Source organism: Alligator sinensis, unplaced genomic scaffold (genome assembly GCF_000455745.1).
Source record: "Alligator sinensis unplaced genomic scaffold, ASM45574v1 scaffold1131_1, whole genome shotgun sequence".
NCBI lineage: Eukaryota > Metazoa > Chordata > Crocodylia > Alligatoridae > Alligator > Alligator sinensis.
The window spans coordinates 1,011,036-1,031,451 of NW_005842218.1; the positions used below are offsets into that span (position 1 = coordinate 1,011,036).

At 41.6% G+C, this 20,416-nt stretch overlaps 1 protein-coding gene across 2 annotated transcripts in view; it reads right to left on the reverse strand.

Moving 5' to 3' along the window:
- GUCA1C (guanylate cyclase activator 1C) overlaps positions 1-14,160 on the reverse strand; it is a 62,845-nt gene extending 48,685 nt beyond the window's left edge. The window contains exon 1 of one of the 2 annotated variants that reach the window (XM_025208070.1): positions 13,960-14,160. In XM_025208070.1, the coding sequence (XP_025063855.1) occupies positions 13,960-14,160 (201 nt within the window). Of the gene's footprint in view, positions 1-1,082; positions 1,278-13,959 lie in introns of those variants that run through there. The other variant, XM_006027017.3, reaches the window with a different exon arrangement.
- Positions 14,161-20,416: the final 6,256 nt, after the last annotated feature.

The window sequence follows — 20,416 nt, forward strand, 5'->3', positions numbered from 1 at the left end:
ACTCTTTCCTGCCTATGCAGGGGGTCGGACTCGATGATCTATTGAGGTCCCTTCCGACCCTAACATCTATGAATCTATGAATTCGTAACACCTTTTTAAATTTCCAAAGTCTGCTTACAGTTGAATCCAACTATCTCTGATGTGATAGTGTATGTTTTGTAACAAGTTATTTTTTCCAGGATAGGGGTGTTAGCCCAAACCCCAGCCTGGAGGACCAAGGCATCTCTCTTTGCCAGATCCCTCACTGTCAATCTGTCCGCGTTGGGAGACCCTTAGTAGCTAAGCTACCACTGGCATAGCTCTCAGGATCATGGAGATATGCAAACCCCATCACTCCAACAAGGTGGTATAATTGAGGGTGGGGTGACTAGGGAAGCAGCCCCAGGTACCACCTTTGAAAAGTAGCTTAAAAATAGCCTTTGCTGCAGCTAGTGGCTGGTTATGCCACTGTAACTGGAAGTGGAGCACCCGGTGCTTCCCCATGCACTGCTGCTTCCCTGTTCTACTTCTGGGAACTAGTATTGAAAGGGAATATTTCTACCCCTTTCAAGGATATAAACTTGTGTTAAAGCAGTTTCACATATTCATTCAATGATTTTATCTGGCCTCATAGTTAAGGCACTGGCTAGCATGTGGATATCAGAATGATGTTCTTAATTGTGCCTAGTATGCGACTCTAGGCAAATCATAGTTTTCTTTGTCAAATGGAGAACATATTCACACTTCCCTCTCAAAGGGTGTTGTGAACCTATAGTTATTCAAGGTTTTCATTGCTCAAATACTGAGAGGGCAAGTAGAATACACAAGAAGAACTAGAAACGAACTTTAAAAATTAACCTAAGCTTAAAAAGGATCTCTCAACACCTCTGTTAAGAATGTCGCTCCAAGTGTCCCTCAAAGTACTCATGGAATCACTATTAAAGTCCTTACAAGCACAAACAGCCAGATTTATATGCCAACAGTTTAAACTATGTAACAGTACCCACTGTAACAACAGGTCTGCAAGCAATTCAAAGCATACAACAGATTACATATTGCCTAAAAAATGTGTGCTGAAAAATTAGTAAAGAAACCAAGCTTACCTTATTTGAGTCAAAGGTCTGAAACACTCGATCAACATACGTTTCTGCCTGCGCGTCCATATGGTGCAAATCCAAAAGGGTCTTGAATTCATACAGGCTAAGCAGTCCAGAAGGGCACTCCCTCATAAATTTGGTATATAACTGGTGGATCTGTGGGGTGTTAATATCATCTACTATCGATGTATTGGCACCCATACTGATACACAATATTTTTCTTTTCAGGATTTATACATTCACTCATTCACGTTTCTCAGCTTCTGTAGCTTTCACCCAACTAGAATTCAAACATATTCTGTTCCTAACAAGCTACTGTAAACCTCTTACAAGATAGTTTTCTATTTTTACTTAGTGTATATCTGGACCCAAATGAGATTACCTTCTGTGCCCCATTTTGAAGTAGAACTGTTTTGTAATGTTTGTGAAGTAGAAGTAAACAGGAATGTATTTAAAGGTTGTTTGGTGAAACATCAGGGGATATTATTTAATCCAGTTAGGTTTTTCCACTGATATAACTAGAACTATTAAGAAAAGTTAAGTAAGCACAGACTTAAACTGGTGGTCTTTAAACTGTATGCTAGCTATTGCAAGCACTTCAAAGTCTAATCCCTAAGTGCATGTAATTAATGGCTACAACATATGCTGTAAATAATGAAAAGGTCAAAAGAGTAACAGGCATGCACAATGTGCAGAACTTCAAGCGAGAAGCCAGAGAAAGCAACATCGTAGGTGGGCACAGTCTATTCCAAAACAGTCTTGTTGAATTTCTTCCTGACGTTTCTTCAACGAACAGGATTCAGAATGTGGATGACACAAAAATATTCAAAGTGGTTAAGTCTAAGGCAGACTGTGAGAAACTAAAGAAGGATCTGGCACTATTGAGTGGATGGACAACTAAATGGCAGATGAAATTCAATGTAGATAAGTGTAAAGTGATGCACATAGGCAAAAATAACTCAAACAATACTACCTATTCTATGATGGGCCCTACTTTAGGTTGTCAGAACCCATTAATTAGATGCCTATAGCACAGAGGAGAATTGGTATAGCCCAGAGGAGAAATGACATAGCACAGAGGAAAATTCCATGGGTTCGATACATATGGCATAGTTTTGCTGTCAATCATTCTGGTGGCAGTAACTAGGTCATGGAGGAAAATTCCGCTATGCCTGAACCCAGTAACCAAATGCTACAGTAGTGAAAAATTACAGTTAAAAAAAAAGTCCCCGCCACTTTTATGCAAATTCACATTATTATTGGCTAGTTTTAAATTATTCCTACGTGGCGACCAGCGATTGGCTTGCTAGCCCAAGGGGGCCTAGCACACCCCCACCCGAGACGTAAGACGACTGCCGGCTCGAACACCCCGAACACTTTGCAGACTGACCAAACGAACTTTGTAATTTCTGCCTGACCCAAGTTTTGTTTACAACTGTAATCGAAGCAAGCTTCTGGCCTGCACTGTACGAGCAGTGTAAGTAAACAATCTTTTTTGTTCAATCAAAACCCTTGAGTATCTGATTCCACTCCAAGCGTCACAAGTACCCGCCCGCCGACTAGGGCTCCTAAGGCCCCGAACCCCGCGCCGTGGCTCTCGGGGGCGACATAGGTGTTACCACACAGGAAAGAGATCTGGGACTCATTGTAGACAGTTCACTAAAAACATCAACTCAGTGCTCAGAAGCCAACAAAAAGGCAAGCAAAATGTTAAGGCTCATTAGGAAGGGAACTGTAAATAAAATGGAAAGTATCATTATGGCCCTTCATAAATCCACGGTGCATCCACACCTTAAATACTGTGTCCAGTTCTGGTCCCCACACTGCAAAAAGGATATAGAAGAACTAAAGAAGGTCCAGAGAAGAACAACAAGGATGACTGGTGGTATGAAGGGGCTTCCATATGAAAAGAGAATAAAGAGGCTACGCCTATTCATTTTAGAAAATAAATGTTTGAAGGGGGACATGATAAAGGTTTACAAGGTACTAGATGTCAGATACGGATGTATTATTTACTGTCTCTCATAATACGTGAACTAGGGTTTATAATAAGAAAGTAGTAGGTAGTAAATTTAAATCTGACAAAAGGAAGTACTTTTTCTCACAGTGTGTAATTAAAGTGTGGAACTCATTGCCACTAGATGTTGTGGAAGCTGACAGTTTAGCCAGATTCAAAAAGGGACTGGACAAATTCTTGGAGGAAAGGTGCATCAGTAGCTATTGAGCATGGGAGTTAGGGGTACAACTTCTGAGTTAGAATTTCTTAGACTTTAAGTACTGGAGGTTGCAAGTGAGAAGAATAGTGGGAAAAACCCTGGTCATACCCTATTTGCTCTCCCTTTTAACAGCCACTCTCTTCCACTGTGTGACACAGGACACTGGGCAAGATGGACCTATAATCTGACCCAGTAAATGGCAGTTCTTCTGTTCTTAAGTTCTAGAACCCAATTTCTGTGGTGCCCCTTCTTCTGGTAGGATGCAGTGCAACTAAACACAAAACAGAGGGTTGGAGGACCCTAACATGGAATGCACTCAATACTATACTTTTGTATTTGCTTAGTAAAGTAAATAATGTTTCTGTTCCAGCTGTGCATGCCAAGTTTCCCTTATTTCTTCTCTCTCTACAGGACTTGTGATACATTCTTCCCCTTTCCATAGGCTAAGAGAATAGTCCACATGTCATTGTCTAGTTGTTACTAATGAGGTTCTTTGCAGAGCTGATCATCTCAGGAATTATATTAATGTTAAGCAAGTTGGGAGCCTTTAATGTCAATATAAACTTATACACTATAACAGAAATAGTGAGAAAATTCACTTCATCCATTTTATTTATAAATCACATTGTAAAGGGCCTATTCCTGTGTGGTGAAGAGTGGATATTCTAGTAATATTCTCAAACTTATTAAAAATGGGGGAAACCTATAGACATTTCCATTGGATTAACAAATGGAAAGGTCATTATCCCAGACACCACAACAGATACATCAGGAACATGTTTTAACTAGACCGCAACTTTAAGAAACTCTTCCAAGTAAGAAGTATGAAGCACCAGCTCATTCTGGGAAGGTCATTGTCCCTTTGTAAGACCTCCATCTCCACTGCATTGAGCACTTACACTCTAGGGCCCTACCCTGTTGAACGGTTAAGGAAGAAGTGGTTGTCTTTTCACTACACCAGACATTAGCAGCCCCAAACACCTTTCCCTACTCTTCCTTCTCCTAACCTGCTTCCACTTTTGGAATCTCAAGCAGTGTAAGCCTTAATGACTGAGGCAGTGGGCACCTGCCAAGATGAGATAAAAAAAAATTGGACTCTTTACCGCTAACTTCTTCTCTAAAGGAGATGGAGCTAAACAAATCCAACATGATGCACTGCTTTTAGGCTATGTTTCGGATACAGAGTCACATTCATATTACCCCAATCTTAATTTGCATATACAAAAGTGCATTCCTACATGGAAGGGCTACATATTTTGAAAAGAACCTGAAAAGGTTATTATATGAAGTTGGAACAGTATTTAATTTACTTAGCGATAGCTAAAATACCTGTAAGCAGTAGTTGAAATGTCTGGGAAAAAAATGACTTGATTTATAGTTTGGTAAAAGCATGTCCCACCTCTACTGAGAGACTGGAATGGTATATAATAGCTTAAAATATAAATGATGAAAAAGGTGGTGATTTTATGGAGCATAATGGGGTTAAAATTTATAACCTGCTGCATAGCATGACAGTTTCTATTAACTCCACAGACAAAGCATGTGCTGAGATTGTAGAAATTCCACAGAAATCACCTGTGCCCAAAGCTACTGGCAACAGAGCATTTCTGCCTTTATAAACAGAAAAACAAAAATGTGTAACAACTGAATATGGGATCAGATTAAGGAAATTAGCAGAGCAGTGCCAGTTCAGAGAGCCTCTAAACGATACATTAAGACACCACTGAGTGTGTAGTCAGCAAATGAGGCAATCTGAAAGCAGCTATCAAGAGAAGTTGATTTGACTAAAACATACACTAGAAATTACTGTATCAACTGAGACAGCTATTAAAGATGCTGTGAGGCTGCAACTGGGTAGCAGAAACCATGCTATGAATAAGCTGGGGTTAAGCAGAAAGTGCTCATAGGACAGCACTCATCCCATGACTCTCATTGCAGTCAAACTGTCTTCCACTGCAAACTGTTGGTTCAAGGACAAATGCTAGAGAAACTGCAAGTAACTGAGGCATACATAGAAAAATGTGAACATTGGTGTGTAAAACAAAACCACAAGGGCAATACCAGATGATGTGTGATTGATCACGCATGCACTGAGAAAGTTATATTAAACATCTATCAGATATTTAATTCAAAAGACAAAATGGTATTTAAATTTCTTTACAAGGAGGAACAATCAGACTTAGAAGTGGAGCTTCAAACAGGATCTGCTGTTTCTGTAATTTCACAGGAGGATTATCAGAAATGAGTCAAACCTGTGAAATGGGAGAAAATGTCAACATGACTAAAGCAAACAGCATAGATTTTTCCTCTCTTGGGTGCGCTTACAATGCTAGGAGCACGACTACAAACAACTGTTTGTGGTGAAACAATAGAAGTGGGCATTGTTGGGGAAGACGGTGACAGAGTCAGCAGGGTGGCACCTATCCAGAGTGTAAAGGCATGTCCACTTTGCTTAGCCAGGGATCTGTGCCAAGGGCCGCATCTACATGAGAGGCTGACTGCAGTCATTACTGAATTGTCATTTAGTACTTGTTTATACAAAAACAAAAACTCTATATTGTAGTTAACTAATGGTTGCATCTCACATTCCAAGCTTAGCCACTTTTCTTCTTTTCCTTTTCCTTCCCTGATAACTCCCTCTCTCCCTTTCTCTCGCCCTCACCCAGCCTTCCCCTTTTTCACTTACCATTTTCACCTTGAAAGCCACCATCTTCTCTCCTGCATTCTTCAGACCATGCCCTGGGGTCCCTTCTTCAGTTCCTTCTGTTTTGTTCTGTTCTCCTTCCTTTCCCCTGTATATCACTGTTACTCTATGGTGCTCCCTAATAACGTGTAGCACATTGTAAATACCAATTCATCCTGATGGCACCTCTCATCTCAGTTGTACAGTAGAGGGAATGGACAGAAAAATCAAGTGACCTAACTAAGACCACAGAGGGAATCAGCATCCAAGAGCAGAGCAGGCTGCAGGAATCCTTACGTTCAGTCTCCTGTTTAATCCACAAAATTATGCTTCCAGTTCACCTTGTGACCACTGTGGCTGCTCAGCAGTGAAAAAACAATACACTTCAGGTACCAGCTGGGGATGAAAGAGCTTGCAGTGGCCTTAATGCTGCAGCCAAACAACACAAAACTGATCTGCTAAGGGCCCCACAACTAGGGGCTTCAACCACCACAGAAGTAAAACCTTAACATCTGTTAGAATGGTGAATGGATAAAAGGAGATGGCGCTATGAATAACCTGTTTAAGAAGAATGATTTTCTCTTGACAATGTAAACCCCTTAGTTTGGTTTCTTGCTCTCATTATTCTGATTGGAAAGCTGTTGCAGAATTTCACTTCACCCATCTTTGAGTAACTCTACTAGTAACTTTGCTCCAGCCTGATACAAATGCCTGTTGCCATCTTCTCTGGAGCCAATTTCTTTCCTCCACTAACCCCATTCTTCTCGAGCTTTACTAGTTCCCCAACTGGCACCATAGCAAATGCTGTCCAGACAGGTAAAATATCTGCTTGCTTCCTTTGTCTAGAAGATCAACTGCCTTTCCAAATTAAACTAGGTTAGCTTGGAATAATCTTCTTGTTTTATTTGATCTCATTTTCTATTTATCTCCCTATCTAATTATTCTTCCCAAGTCTTGCTTACTATTACCACCAGGCTGATGGATTGGTAGCTGCCTGGATCACTATCCTCCATCTGGCCCCTCTTCTTCCATCTCTCTCCCATCACTTCTTAAATATAGATACAATATTTGGTATTCTTCAGTAACATGATATCACCCTCAGCTTGACAGATTTATTAAAAATACCTGCTACCAGAGCTATTTTTTGATGTCTTAAGTTTTCAGGTTCTTTGAGGTCTTTCTTTATGCTACTGACAGGATATCATTGGTAAGCCAGTTGCTTTTCCATCTGCTAGCCTGATGGAGCAATCTGCTCTTTTCTACAAATCGGAAGTTGTTTCTTCAGGTAAGAGAAGCTCAAAATAGGATCTGCTTTCTAGAGTTTTTCACTGACACATGGACTCCTCAGTGGGGGAGCCAACAAAAAAGGCATTGACCACATCAGTTGGCAGCTACAGGTGTCTATCATACTTGATCCTTTTTCCCCCCCACAGCACCATTGTTTCTGAAACATGAATCTTAATAAAACATATCATATATATGCCAGTGAGACTATCTGTCCTGTTATAAATATCCTCATAAGATCTTGCAAGATTAATCCTAACCTTTCATATAATATTAACAAGCTAATAAGTGATATGTAATCTTATTAGCTGTGTGCACTACTGAGCAGAGTCTTTCTACCAATACCCAGAAGACTGGACACAATGAAATGGCATGTTTTGTGCTCACAAAACTCTAAACCCTGCTTATTTTTAAGCCTGTGTGAGGCAGACTTCTGGTGACCAGTGAAATTTGATGTCAAGAATAACTAGAAGCATTTTAGGACAACAGCTTTAGTCTCTCTCTGGTTTCTCACACAATGTACTGAGGTCTGAGCTCCATATTTTTTGACTGTGGAAATTGATAGGGCTGAGTGCATAAAGGAAGTTTAAACCCATGAGTGAGGTGTGCTAGTTGGCTTGGGAATATTTTATTTTAGCAACTTTGAATGAGCTGATTTTTGGTTGAATGGTGTAATGCAAACATTCTTAACCAGTGGGTTGCAGCCCACTGACAGACCAGAGAGGCAAATATAATAGATTGTGGTGTGTCACTCGACTTGTCTCACCCCAAACACGCTCTTGCAGTACCAGGTAGTGCTATGATGCCACTCTACCTTTCCAGGTAGAAAACAGCAGAGCTTCCTTAGTGCAAAGCTATGAATAGACCAATTGGGCCTGATTCAGCACTGACTGAGCTGCTTGTTTTGGTACTAGTGCATGTAGATAGAGCTCAGGTCTCTCTGCAGCGTGCCTGGCAAGGGGGTCACAAAAGAGACAGGCTGCTGGGCAACAGGTGAGGTTGGGGGCTTGAGAGCTGTGAGATCATTAGGGATCCAGGTTTTCCATTTTCAATGGAAAAACAGAAAAAAATGAAGATTTTCCTTTTTAACAAAGAAAAAAAGCAGATTTTTAATTTTAACGGAGATGCCCATGGATTTTCCAGTCTTGCAAAGAGCTCTCTGCAGGCTGGCAGGGTTCCAGCCTGCAAGAGCTTCTTGCTAGAAGAGTGGCAAACCTTAAGCCCTGCCCAGAGTGGGAGAGAGAAGGGGAAGGGGCAGGGACTGAGACTCTTAGGTTAGGGACAGACATTCATAGATTCAAAGATTGTAGAGTTGGAAGGGACCGCAATGGATCATCGTGTCCGACCCCCTGTCCCTGGCAGGAAAGAGGACTGAGGTCAGATGACCCCAGCCAGGTGACTATCTAGCCTCTTCTTGAAGACCTCCAAGCTAGATGCTAGCACCATCTCTCTTGGAAGCCCATTCCAGATCCTGGCCACCCTTACTGTGAAAAATTTCTTCTTAATATCTAACCTAAATCCACTCTCAACTAGTTTACACCCGTTATTCCTAGTCACTCCCTGGGACGCCTTAGTAAACAGCACGTCCCCTATTCCCCATTGACCTCCCCTAATAAATTTATAGGTGGCCACAAGATCCCCCCTCAGCCGTCTCTTGTGAAGGCTGAAGAGATTCAGCTCTCTCAGCCTACCCCCATAGGGTCTATCACAAAAAGCCCAAGCCTGAATTGATTCACTCTTTGCAGGTTAGTCTAAGCTGCACAGTTTAAATTGATGAATAACTGGACAGACATTCTCTGTTAAATCAGGAAAGGCGGTCACATGCCTGCAGTGGCTCAAGCCAGAAGCTGGGGCATGCCTGCCAGCCACTGCCAAAGGGGAGGGAAGAGAGATGCACTCCAAGGCTCTCATCCTTCCCTGCTGGAACAGAGGGGGCATGGTCAGGCACCAGCCAGGGCTGAAAACACATCATACACAACTTAGTCTAACTTAAAATGTAAACCAAGAAGACAAGAATTAGTTTTTACTAATACTGAGGGTAGAATGTCTCCTTACAGCCAGGCATTATGAAGGCTTTGTTTAGGTATTTAGCTCTCCTCATTCTTTGGTGAAGCTGTCTGCAACTTGCCTTAACTACATCTCCAGCATGTGTGATGACTGTCAGGTCTTTGGCAACACTTTCCACCTCTCAGTCTGGTCCTGTAGGTCTTATCTCTGGGATCACAGGTACAGGGCTTGGATCTGCACACAGGGCACTAGCTTGCCTCTCTCCCCCACTTCCCCCCCCCTCCCCTCCAGGACACGCTGTGGAATGAATCCCTTCCCAAGCTGCAGAGATTCCAAGGGAGAGAGGGGACAGAGAGAGAAATTAACTCTATCCTTGCCTGGCTGCAGGCAAGCCATGGAGGTGTAGCAGGGGCTGGCAAATAGCAGCTACGGTCCCCAGGGTTTGCCAGTGGCGTGGTGGGGAAGAGAGGAGATGGAGGGAGGAATTTGCTTCCAGGGCCATGGCAGGTAAGCATCTGGTTACACCATACCCTTGCTCTAGCTAGAGAGCAGAGGGGAGGGGCCAGCCCAGCTCACTGGAGCAGAGCTCTGTCCAGCCCAGAGAGCATGCGGGATGCTGGGGGAGTCTGATTCAATTTAAGCTAGCAAGGGGTCTGGGACAGACATTGCATAAACTGGTTTGAGCCAAATCAGTTAAGTCTGATTCTACATTCAACCATGTATATCTCAAACTGGTTTCGGCCATTTTCAAACTGGTTTATTGCACCGAATGTCTGTTCTGTTACAAGTTTAAACCAGTTTCTGATCACTTAAACCAGTTTGTATATAATGTCTGTCCCTAGCCTTAGTCAGCCAGGGCTTGGCTCAGGCTCCCTTTCCCTCCTGGAGCCTTTAAGGTAAGTTGGGCTTGCAGGGGCCTCCATGTTTGTGTATGTCTGAGTGTAATGATGTGTAGGATGATTTGTGTGCGTCTGTATGAGTGGTGGGTCTGAACCTCTATGTCTAATTCATGTAATCAATAAACATGGCATTTTGTCTTATCCCCCTTTATAAGGTCTTGCTCTTGATTTGATAAATTGGTAATTCAAAGTAACACCAGCATGTGCAGGCCCTGGGACTCAACTAGAGGTGCATGCCACTGGGGACTCTGCCTGCTGTGGCACCCTGAAGGCCCACTGCCTACTGCTGCTGAGCCACTGGCAGTAGGGGCTCTGCACCACAAATCCCATACCTGCCCACAACCCCCCCCCACACACCCCTTACCCCATTTCACAACCCCCCCATAAACCCCACACCTGCCCACCCTACATACTCCCATAGCCCCCCAAAATCCTTCACAAGCCCCCAACAAAACCCACACTTACCCACAGACTCTACATACTCCCATACCCACATCCCCATAAACCCCACACCCACCTACGAATCCCCCCACACACCCAGAAACCCCCCCACATCCCTCCATACCTTCACAAATCCCCACTACACACACCCCTCCACCCCCACCCCACCAACCATACGAAGTACCTGAATATATTCCTAAAGAAGGTTCAAATAGTGTTATTTTTAGTTTAATTTGTAAAAAAAAACAAGAAGTAATTAATTTCTCATAATTTTGAGTTTTTCTGCACGTAATTTTGAATGTTTCTACACAATTTCTACACATCATTCTACAGAGTGGTCTCAACAGGAGTTCTGATTTTCCATGCTGAAAAACCTGAAATCAAATGCCAAAATATATAGGTATTTAGAATGTATTTTATTATAGTGATCGAGGCACTGGTAGGCTTCCAAACTGCTTTAAAACTGTAAAGATATCAGTAAAACATTGTGTTCAACTGACATCTATAAATATAGTGGCCTTTTATTTTAATCACAGATTTTGGCATTTTAATCAGAGAATTTGCAATTTTTATTAGAGAAAACCAGGATCCCTGGTGTTCATCGCAGAAGTTGAAAAAGAGAGAAGTAGTGAGATCTTTCAGCACTCAGGGCAGAGGTAGAAGTGGTGGGCAACAGTAAGGAGGGGAAGGAGGAGAGAAATTTTACTTGTCCAGCTCTCCTCACTCAGGTGGCAGCTGTGGCTGTAGCAGCACATGCTTGACTGTTGCCACTGGGGGACAGGTAGCAACACAGGCTCTCCACAGGCTGCTCTTGGTACCATGTTTGCTTTGCACCCTCCCCCCAGGTTCAGGGTTGTGCCATGAGCCTTCTGGAGGATGTCATTCCATCCCCCACCCCATGACACTATTGAGCATGTCTGGGCTGAGCCTGCCTGGCAAAGACTCCTGGGTGTAGAGGGGCATACTGGCACACCCTCTGAGTTGGTGCCTGGGACTGGTGCCTGGCTTGCCCATGCCTAGTCATGGCTAGTTTAGCAGATGGAAGGCACTTGGAATGTCTCATTCCATATGGGATTCTGCAAATAAATGGAACCATCAGCTCTGCCTGAATACACCCTGTACTGATAGAGGACACTATTGTTCAGGCCCGATAAGCACTTCATTGATTTCATTTGAGGGCATGGGTACTTGGTGTTCTTGGAAATTTAGTTTATGAGAGTCTCAAGTTTTGATATGCTCAGCTCAGCACAGATCTTAGTGAGAACTTCTTGGTAGAGAGCAGTTCTGAAATCTCTCACTGTGCAGTCTTATCTCAGTCAAGTACATGCATACACAGAGAACTTAAAGAACTGACTTAGAAACAGGTAGATAAAAAGGCAGAAATTGTTTACATTGTTATAAGACTTCAATATTTCTGAGAAGTCAAAATTGTTGCCTGACTCAGGTTGGAACCAAAAGTTAAAACCCCAGTTCCTGCAACCTGACAAACTGAAAAAAGAGACAGTTTGGGTCAATCAAAATATTTCATTGGGATGATTTAGAAAAATTTGGACTTCGGCTGTTTTTAGTTTGTTTTTTTTTTAACTTACAGTTGGCTCAAACTTCTAAATTGAAAGTAATTTTAAACCAAAAAATAGAATGATACCATTTTTTTTAAAGCTTTGAAACAAATCATTTCAACAGTTTCTCTTTTTCTTCCAAAACAACAATTAATTAAAATTGATCATTTTTCATGAGCAATTTCAGTTTCATCAAGCTGGAATTTTCCAGTTCAGAAGTTTTTGGTGACAGATTTCCAATCAGCTCCAGGACTTTGCCTTTTCCTTATAATTCACATGGATACATGCTGATTTTGGAAAGCCATCCCTTTGCAGTTTGGTATTTAATATCGCTTTTTCTCTCCTAGTGAGAGTGAATTAAAATGGGAATATCTTGCTAAAAAGTAGAGCCTGTCCTTCCTACTAGCAATGGGTTGATCTGACTGGGATGTTCTCTTCTGGGAAACTTTAAGGCTTTGGAGTTAAGTTTGAGACCCACTAGACACCTGCACCTCCCACTGACTCCAATTAGAGCCGTAGACACTAAGACCTTTTCAATGAGAATGCTAAAATGGATCAAGTATGGCACTGTGGCACAAAGGAAACTGTACAGTCTTGCTGTTGTAAGTGCATGGTCTTTGCTTGAGAACAACGGTGAGCTGTATGGCAATGCCACAAGTATTCCATTGTCCTCACTCAGGGCTTGGTCTTGCATTCTTTGCACAGGCAAAATATCCCACCTGGCTTGATGGCATTTGTGCTCAGTTGTTAGCTGTCACAGGTGAAAGATTCATTTTCAAGACAGAGTTCTATTATCAAGTATCCCTCTTTTCAGCATGAATTTCATTGCTAGGAAATGCAACAAAATGATCAAACAGTATTTTTCTTTTTTCCTTCTTTCTACATTTTTTTTATTTCCATCATCAATATCCAATTTTTTTAATCCCTTTTTCTTCCCCAAGTGTCAGCATCTTATTCATTCTTCCCTCTCTCTACACCCAGTATCAGTCTTGTTTCTTTCTTCATAGCTATTGTTATTTCCCTCCCTTTCCCTCTATGCTTCAGGCCCTCTTTTGATCTCATTATTTGATCTCATTATTTTTTATTCTCATTATTGTAATCATCAGTGAAATCATCATTACTAGCAAAATAGTTGTCTTAGTATTTCACCACCCTTAAGAACCAGGTAAGGGTAGCAGTGTGATATTTAGCTGCAAAGCGTTTGGACTGCTGATTATGACAACTGTCCTAAAAATATATTCTAACAGTCAGCAGATGTTCTGCCTTTAAAAGTGAGGGATGATCCAGCTGCTTCAATCAATGAAAAACTAAATTAAGAATGGCAGTAACTACTAAAAGCAATCTCCCTGCACTGACAGGAATGGAGGGGGCTATTTTAAAGGGTCCAGTCCAGCCCTAATTTCAAGGTGCTAACCTTTGTTTTGTTTTTTTGGCAGATTCTAAAGAATGCTTTCTTTCACAAGTCTCCAGTTTCCAAAGTGCTGTGAGAACAGTCCAAAAAGGTCCATGTTCTTACAAGCTTATACAAACAGCACTATGAAACCCCCCTTTCCCCCTTTCCAAAGCTACAAAGCATAGTCTACAAAAGTAGACTATTCATCACTAGTCAGCCACCCACACCCATTGCATATTATTACAAGGATCCTGTTAATCATTGGAACTATCCAGTAAAAGTATGACTATATGTCTTGAGAAACCTAGATTTGGACTGAATCATTAGATATAGCTAATTTTTAAGGAACAGAAACACATGTTTTTAAAGTAAAAAACAACATGGTCAAAAATAATTCTTACCTTATTCATGTCAAAAGTATTAAATACTTGCTCAACATATGTGTTTGCCTCTTGATCCATACCTTGGAGACCAAGGAGTGCCTTAAACTCATGGAGACTAAGCATTCCAGATGGGCACTCCCTCATAAATCTTTTGTACCACTGGTGGATCTCCAGGGCAGTGATATCATCAGCAGATCCAGTGGCTCCAGTGGCACTCATAGTGCCAGTTCCTTTTCTTCCTCCTTCCTCGGCTGTTGTATATTTATCCACTCACGCGTGCTCCTTAACTTCAGTGGCTTTCGCCCAACTGAAATTCAAACAGCGTATTCAAACACTAAACTATTGTAACCCTCTTACAGATGACCAGATATCTAGGCTGAGTAAAAATAGAAACCTACTGAGATTACCTTCAGTACTCTGTTTGATGCAAATACCTTTTGTCAGTAGGTAGATCCTTTTCTCCAAGTCAGGATTCCAGCAATATCCTGATGTACTGCTAAGTGTCACTGCTGTTGAAGGTACTCACCTGAGGACAGAACAGGAAATGGACATTTGTTTTATGCAACTATGGCATGTTTTTGGAAGGGTAGGGTTCACAGGCACATTGCCATGGTTAAATTCCAGTTATATCCCAATCATATTTCATCCTGCAGTTTCAACTGGGATACAGGATTTCTTAGTACTTCTCCATCTGACTGTATTACTGTGTGTTGGTTAAAGACTTAGGCCTTCATGCTTCAGAAAAGCAGAGAGAAATGCAAATTGTGCAGAATATTCTTGCTGTGTACCTCATTTCTCCAGCACAGGGGAAAAAAATCTATTCCTCAAACAATGAAACTGATTATAATAGAGCTTATTCAGCTGATTGTCCAGCAACTATCTTTTTTGTCCTGCAGAACATATTTGGACCCATGTGCCAATTACCCACATGTCTATCAGATCATTATCACTGAAAGCTGACGTTCCAAAGGCTCTGCAAAAAGTTTTAGGTCAAGGGTGCTCAATCCCTGACCTATAGGCCAGATTTGGCTGGCAGGGCAGTGTCATCTAGCCTGCAGTGCTGCCAAAGGATTCAGAAATTTGGTGCTGGGGGGAGCAGAGGCAGTGTTAATTGCTGCCCCGCTGCTGGCAAACTTCTGGATGGATAGGGAGCCCAGCAGGCCAGTTAACATGGTCCTACACACCAGATTGCACCAATGTGCAGCTGGATCTGGGTTTGCAGGATCAGGCAGGCACGTGGCCAGATCCAGGCATGCAGGGCTGCAGTCAGGGACCAACCCCATGCAACAACCCCACAAGGGATCAGGCTATGGACTGACCCCAAGCCACTTGTCCAGCGCACAGGGCTGGAAGGTTAGGAGCCATGGGCTTAGCTTGTTTAAATCCATCAGCTAGTACAAGTAACAGATCACACTGATTTCCAAACAGAAAGGCATTTTGTATACTTTTGCAATACATGAGAACAGGGTTTTACTTAATAAGCACATACATGGGACAAATGAGGTTAAAGTAAACATCACTGCTGAAAGTTTAAACTTCTCTTCCTTCTTCAATGGAAAGAATTCTTTTCAGAATTCAATTTTTATAAAGTCTACAATGAGCAAAGATAATGGTTCCTAATGTGTGCTGAGAATTTAAAAAGGGCCGGTCTTCAATGTTTTTTCTCATTCAGACATCATTCCCCTTCCCTCTCCCACCCAGCCTCCCAGACTGAATGTTTAAATGTTATAATAGGGCTTGCCATAGAAAATAAAATTCACTCTTTCTTTGTTTATACAATCATATAATAGACACTCATATAATACAATCACTGAAATATTAAAATATTAAAACAAAACAGAATGGCCTCAAAGCTTGGATTTTTTTGTTTTTCAAACAGTTAAAGATTTCATTGGTAAACCACTATATCATTTAACATTTCTTTTGTACCATATGAAAAGGTCTCAAGTACTTGTTGATGTTTAAGTACTCTTGCCTGCTTGACAACTTTTCAAGACAAAAGCACAACTCTTCTTTGACGATACATGGCCCTGAGACTTATCTGACTAAATCTGCCCATTAGTGAGACAAATTTAGCCCTGGGCTGATTTTTATTTTAAGTGGCTGCGGGCTCTACTTTGATATTTTCTTCACAGGCAGGAGGCATGGACTGTGAAGAAGGCACGGACTATGAACTCTACTTTGTCTATCTCTGGCAGCTACAATCATTTGCTTTTCCCATGGCTGATTTTTCTTCATTGTGAAGACATTACTTTTGTTAGAAAAGTGCCAATATAGTTAGGGTGATCAAGGAAACAGTGGTGACACAGTTATTTAGGGAATCTGCACCTGGCCTTGCCACAACAGTCTCATGTTTCTTACTGTAAAATAACTAGAACGGTAACAAATCATTTGTTTTATCTAGATTAAGTTTGCCCTTGAGGCCCAATCATGGTTGTGTGGAATATCTCAGTAAAAAAGATATTTTATAATAGGAAAATTACATGTTTCAAGTGAACCTAAACAGGACTGAGTCAAACATCTATAACCCCCCAGCCAAGGGGTTATTGTCCAAAAATGGAATCTCAGGCCTTAGCAGTACTGAATAGAATGGAAGAAAAAATATACTTCCTGTGAATTGACCAGAACTCCTTCTAATATAACCCAGTGTCCTATTGGCTTGTTTTTTCCAACAAGGCCTCTGTAACTAGGTGCACCAACATCCTGCAAACAACGAGCACCTGTGACTGCTCCCCATCCCACATCAGCCACCATGCTCCCAGCAATGTGGTCTGTCGCGTACAGGTGGGCAGGTGGATATAGGGCCACAGGGGCTATACTTTCAGTCCCATTCATTCTCCTCACCTTCCTGTCATGCTCCTAGAGCTGATGGGAGAGTCCGAGGGTACATGTGGCTCCAATTGCTGGTGTGCAAGTTGTTGGAGGAATCAATCAAGGTGTCAGGGGCTGCATTTACCTCCTCAAGTACAGACCCAGGTGGGGAAGGGGCAGATGGTGGAAAAAACAGAGCACAGTCTAGTGAAGTCCTGCCCCCACTTGGCCATGGCACTCTGGGTACCTTGGTATCCTTTCAATGGTGCTATGGTATGCTCTAAAATGTTAGCAGCTAGGGCACTTGTACACGTGATGGGGGTTTAGTCCTCATAGTTTTATTCTATACCCTCTAAATTCAAATGGTGGGTTTTTAATTGAAATGCACTATTTCAATTTTTCTGTCATGTTACAGAGAGGGGCCCAATCCTTTTTTTTGTTTCTTTGTTGGAGCCAGAGCATAGCTGTGGCCAGAGGGTGAGCTGTGAGTGGGCAGAGTGGCCCCAGTCCTTCTGTCCATGGCATCTGCATCCCTGGGGGTTGCTCGGGTTGTCTGCTAGAAGGCCAGGTGCTGCCCCAGCTCAGAGGCAGCACCTGGTCTGATCCAACTGTTCCCTGAGCCTGCCCAGGGAGCAGCGCCCAGTAGGCTTCCATTGGGCAGGCTTGGGGAAGAGTTGCATTGGGCTTGGTGCGGCCTCTGAGCTGAGGCAGCAACTGCCTACTAGCAGCCCATCCGGGTGGCCCCAGGAGGCACTGCTGCCATGGAGGGAAGGACCAGTGCCCCCTGCAGCTCAGGGGCTGCTAGGCCCTCCAGCAGCTCACCTCCTGGCCATGGGGGAAAAAAAGTATCAGGCTTTTTGCCATTTCTGCCTTTAGCAGGTGCCTGCTAAAATGAGAAGCGGTGAGGGTCCTGATACTTTTTCTTTTTTCTTCAGTGGAGCCTGCCCACATCTCCTATGGCTGGGGGGGTAAGCTGACAGCTGCAAGCATTGTTACAAACTAAACTACATCCAATGAAATTTAGTTTGCAACAATGCAAACTCATCTAACCCCCCCTGACACTGACACACGTGTAAAATGTGACACCATTAAGCTAGATAAATGACATTTTTGTCACACGTGCATCATGACAACTATCATGTGTACAAGCACTCTTGGTCACAAAATAAGCCTAGAGAGATTTCAAATAGGAATCCATAGCATTAAAAACATTCTGATATGTTGTGGTCTTTTGATTTCTTTGCAACAGAAAAATTGCTCTATTTTTTTTTTTTTGTAGTGAAAACACAAGTGAAAAAAAGATGACATTTTCCAAGGGTGCCTTAAGCCTAAAAAGGGGCCCTTGAGTCTAAAAAGGTTTGGAACCACTGAGCTGGATCCCAGCTTATTGGTTCTCAATTGGGGTGCTGCTACATTCTAACAAGTTATGGAAGGGTTCTGCAAAGCTAAAAAGGTTGAAACCCACTGATCTCAACTGTATTCTTTAGCTTATTTGGAAATAATGTTGAAAGCCTTGCTGGAGTCAAGTTATATCATATACACTGCTCTACCACCATCCACAAAGCCCATCACTTTCTCATAGAAGGAAATCAGGTTGGTTAGACATAGTTTGCTCTTGACAAATCCATGTTGACTGCTATGTATCACCTTGTTATCCTCTAGGTGCTTATATATGATTTTCAGTTACATTAAACCAACACATCTGAATTTCCCTGGACACAACTTTTTCTCTTTATTAAAGATGGACACTATAATTGCTTTTCCCTAGTCTTCTGGGTCTTCACCTAACCATCATGAGTTCCCAGAATTAACAGCTACTGGCACTGGAATTACTTCAGCTAATTCTTCAACTAATCAGTGAATCTCACCATGCCCTGTTGATTAGAAAATATCTAGTTTACCCAAGTAATCTCTAACTTGCCCTTTCCTTCCCCTACCAAGCCATTTACCATCAATTTTGCAACATCTGATCACCTTTACCCTACCAAGCCACCTACCATCAATTTTGCAACATCTGATCACCTTTTTTTGAAAAATGATGTAAATAGAAAATTTAACACATAACAGCCAATGCCCTCACTTGTCTGGGGCACCCTGAGGTGCCTTGAGAGCATTTGAAGTGTGCTATGAGGTGCCTCAAAATGTTAGCACTGTTAGGTGCGCAAACATGATTCACAAGATAAACCCAAAGATTTCAAATAGGAATTTATAGGGATTCTGACTTACTGTCATCTTCCTGAATTTTTTACAACAAGAATTGCTTCATTATTTTTCTGTAGTTGAAAAATGAGAAAAAACTAAGAGCTGGCATTTTCCAAATGGTGCCTTGAGTCTAACGGGGGATGCCTTGAGTCTAAAAAGGTTGGATGAAGTATAGGCAAGAACTTACATTTCCCTTAGTCTTCCTCTTCCTTCTAACATATTTGTATTATTATTTTTGTTACTTTTTATTTGCTGTATTTTACTTTGTGCCTTAACCTTTCTGAATTTGTCCCAATATGCTCATATTGTTCACATAATGAAATGAATATCTTTTCTCCACATCACATTTCATTTAAATGGACTTGAATGTACTTGTTGCTAACTATAATTGCTATAGTATTTAATTATTTCTTTTAAACCATATATGAATTTACTTATGTGCCAAGTGCCCTCCAATGATAACTTAATATAACTGTCAATATTTCTTATAATATATTGCTGTGAACTATTAAAAATGAACCACCATAGACATTCTCACCTGATACCACAGTAACCAAAACTCACATTACTCTGAAATAGTACTCATGCACACAATTATTTCCAAATAGCAACAACAACAACAACAACAAAAGAATTATTAGTGTTAAAAGAATATAATTTTATCATCTATCATGGTAAAAATATACATTAACTCTAACCTACTAGGGACAATGAAACTAATCAAATCTTGTAAACACAAACACATTCATTCTTTTACATATTTTCTCATTTTAATAATTTATTTTCCTAACAAAGTATAATAGAACTAGATATATTCCAGAAGTTCAAACTAGTTGAAATTAATAATCCCACGTGTACCTTAGATCACCAATTGTCACTCCTTTCTATAGTTACTGATGTGAAATATTATTGCATCTTCCTTTACTAGTCATGATTTCACTCCAAACTCACTGGGTTCATTGGGGCACCAGGTGAGGGATGCCAGGATTCTTTTTCCATATGTTTTCTTACAAGGATGAGCCACACCTGGTCTTCTGAAGTATGACTACTTGATTATTGGTGTTTAAAGCCCAAACCTGCTCCTGTTTCAATCAATGACTGCAACATGCTACTCAATTCCACAGGAATAGGATTAAACCTTCTGCATCTTTTAAAATATTTTAAAGTATTACTTCCAGGAAAAGAAGGCAAACACTTTGGAGATGGGTCCTGTACAGTGAATTGAAAGAGCTAAAGGCACTGATGCAGGTAACAGCTGCTAGTTGCTATGTGTTCACTCTGGGCTGCTAAGCAACCACTCCAGGGAGGAAGATCAAAAATTCAGGAGTGGGAAAAAAAATAAGAGCAGCTGTTGGAAGTGTCCCTGGAGAAGGCCATGTGATTTGTAGTAAACTAAACAGTACTTAGTGCTTAGAATTACATGTTTCATGCAGTGATAGGATAAACAGTATATTTTAATAAG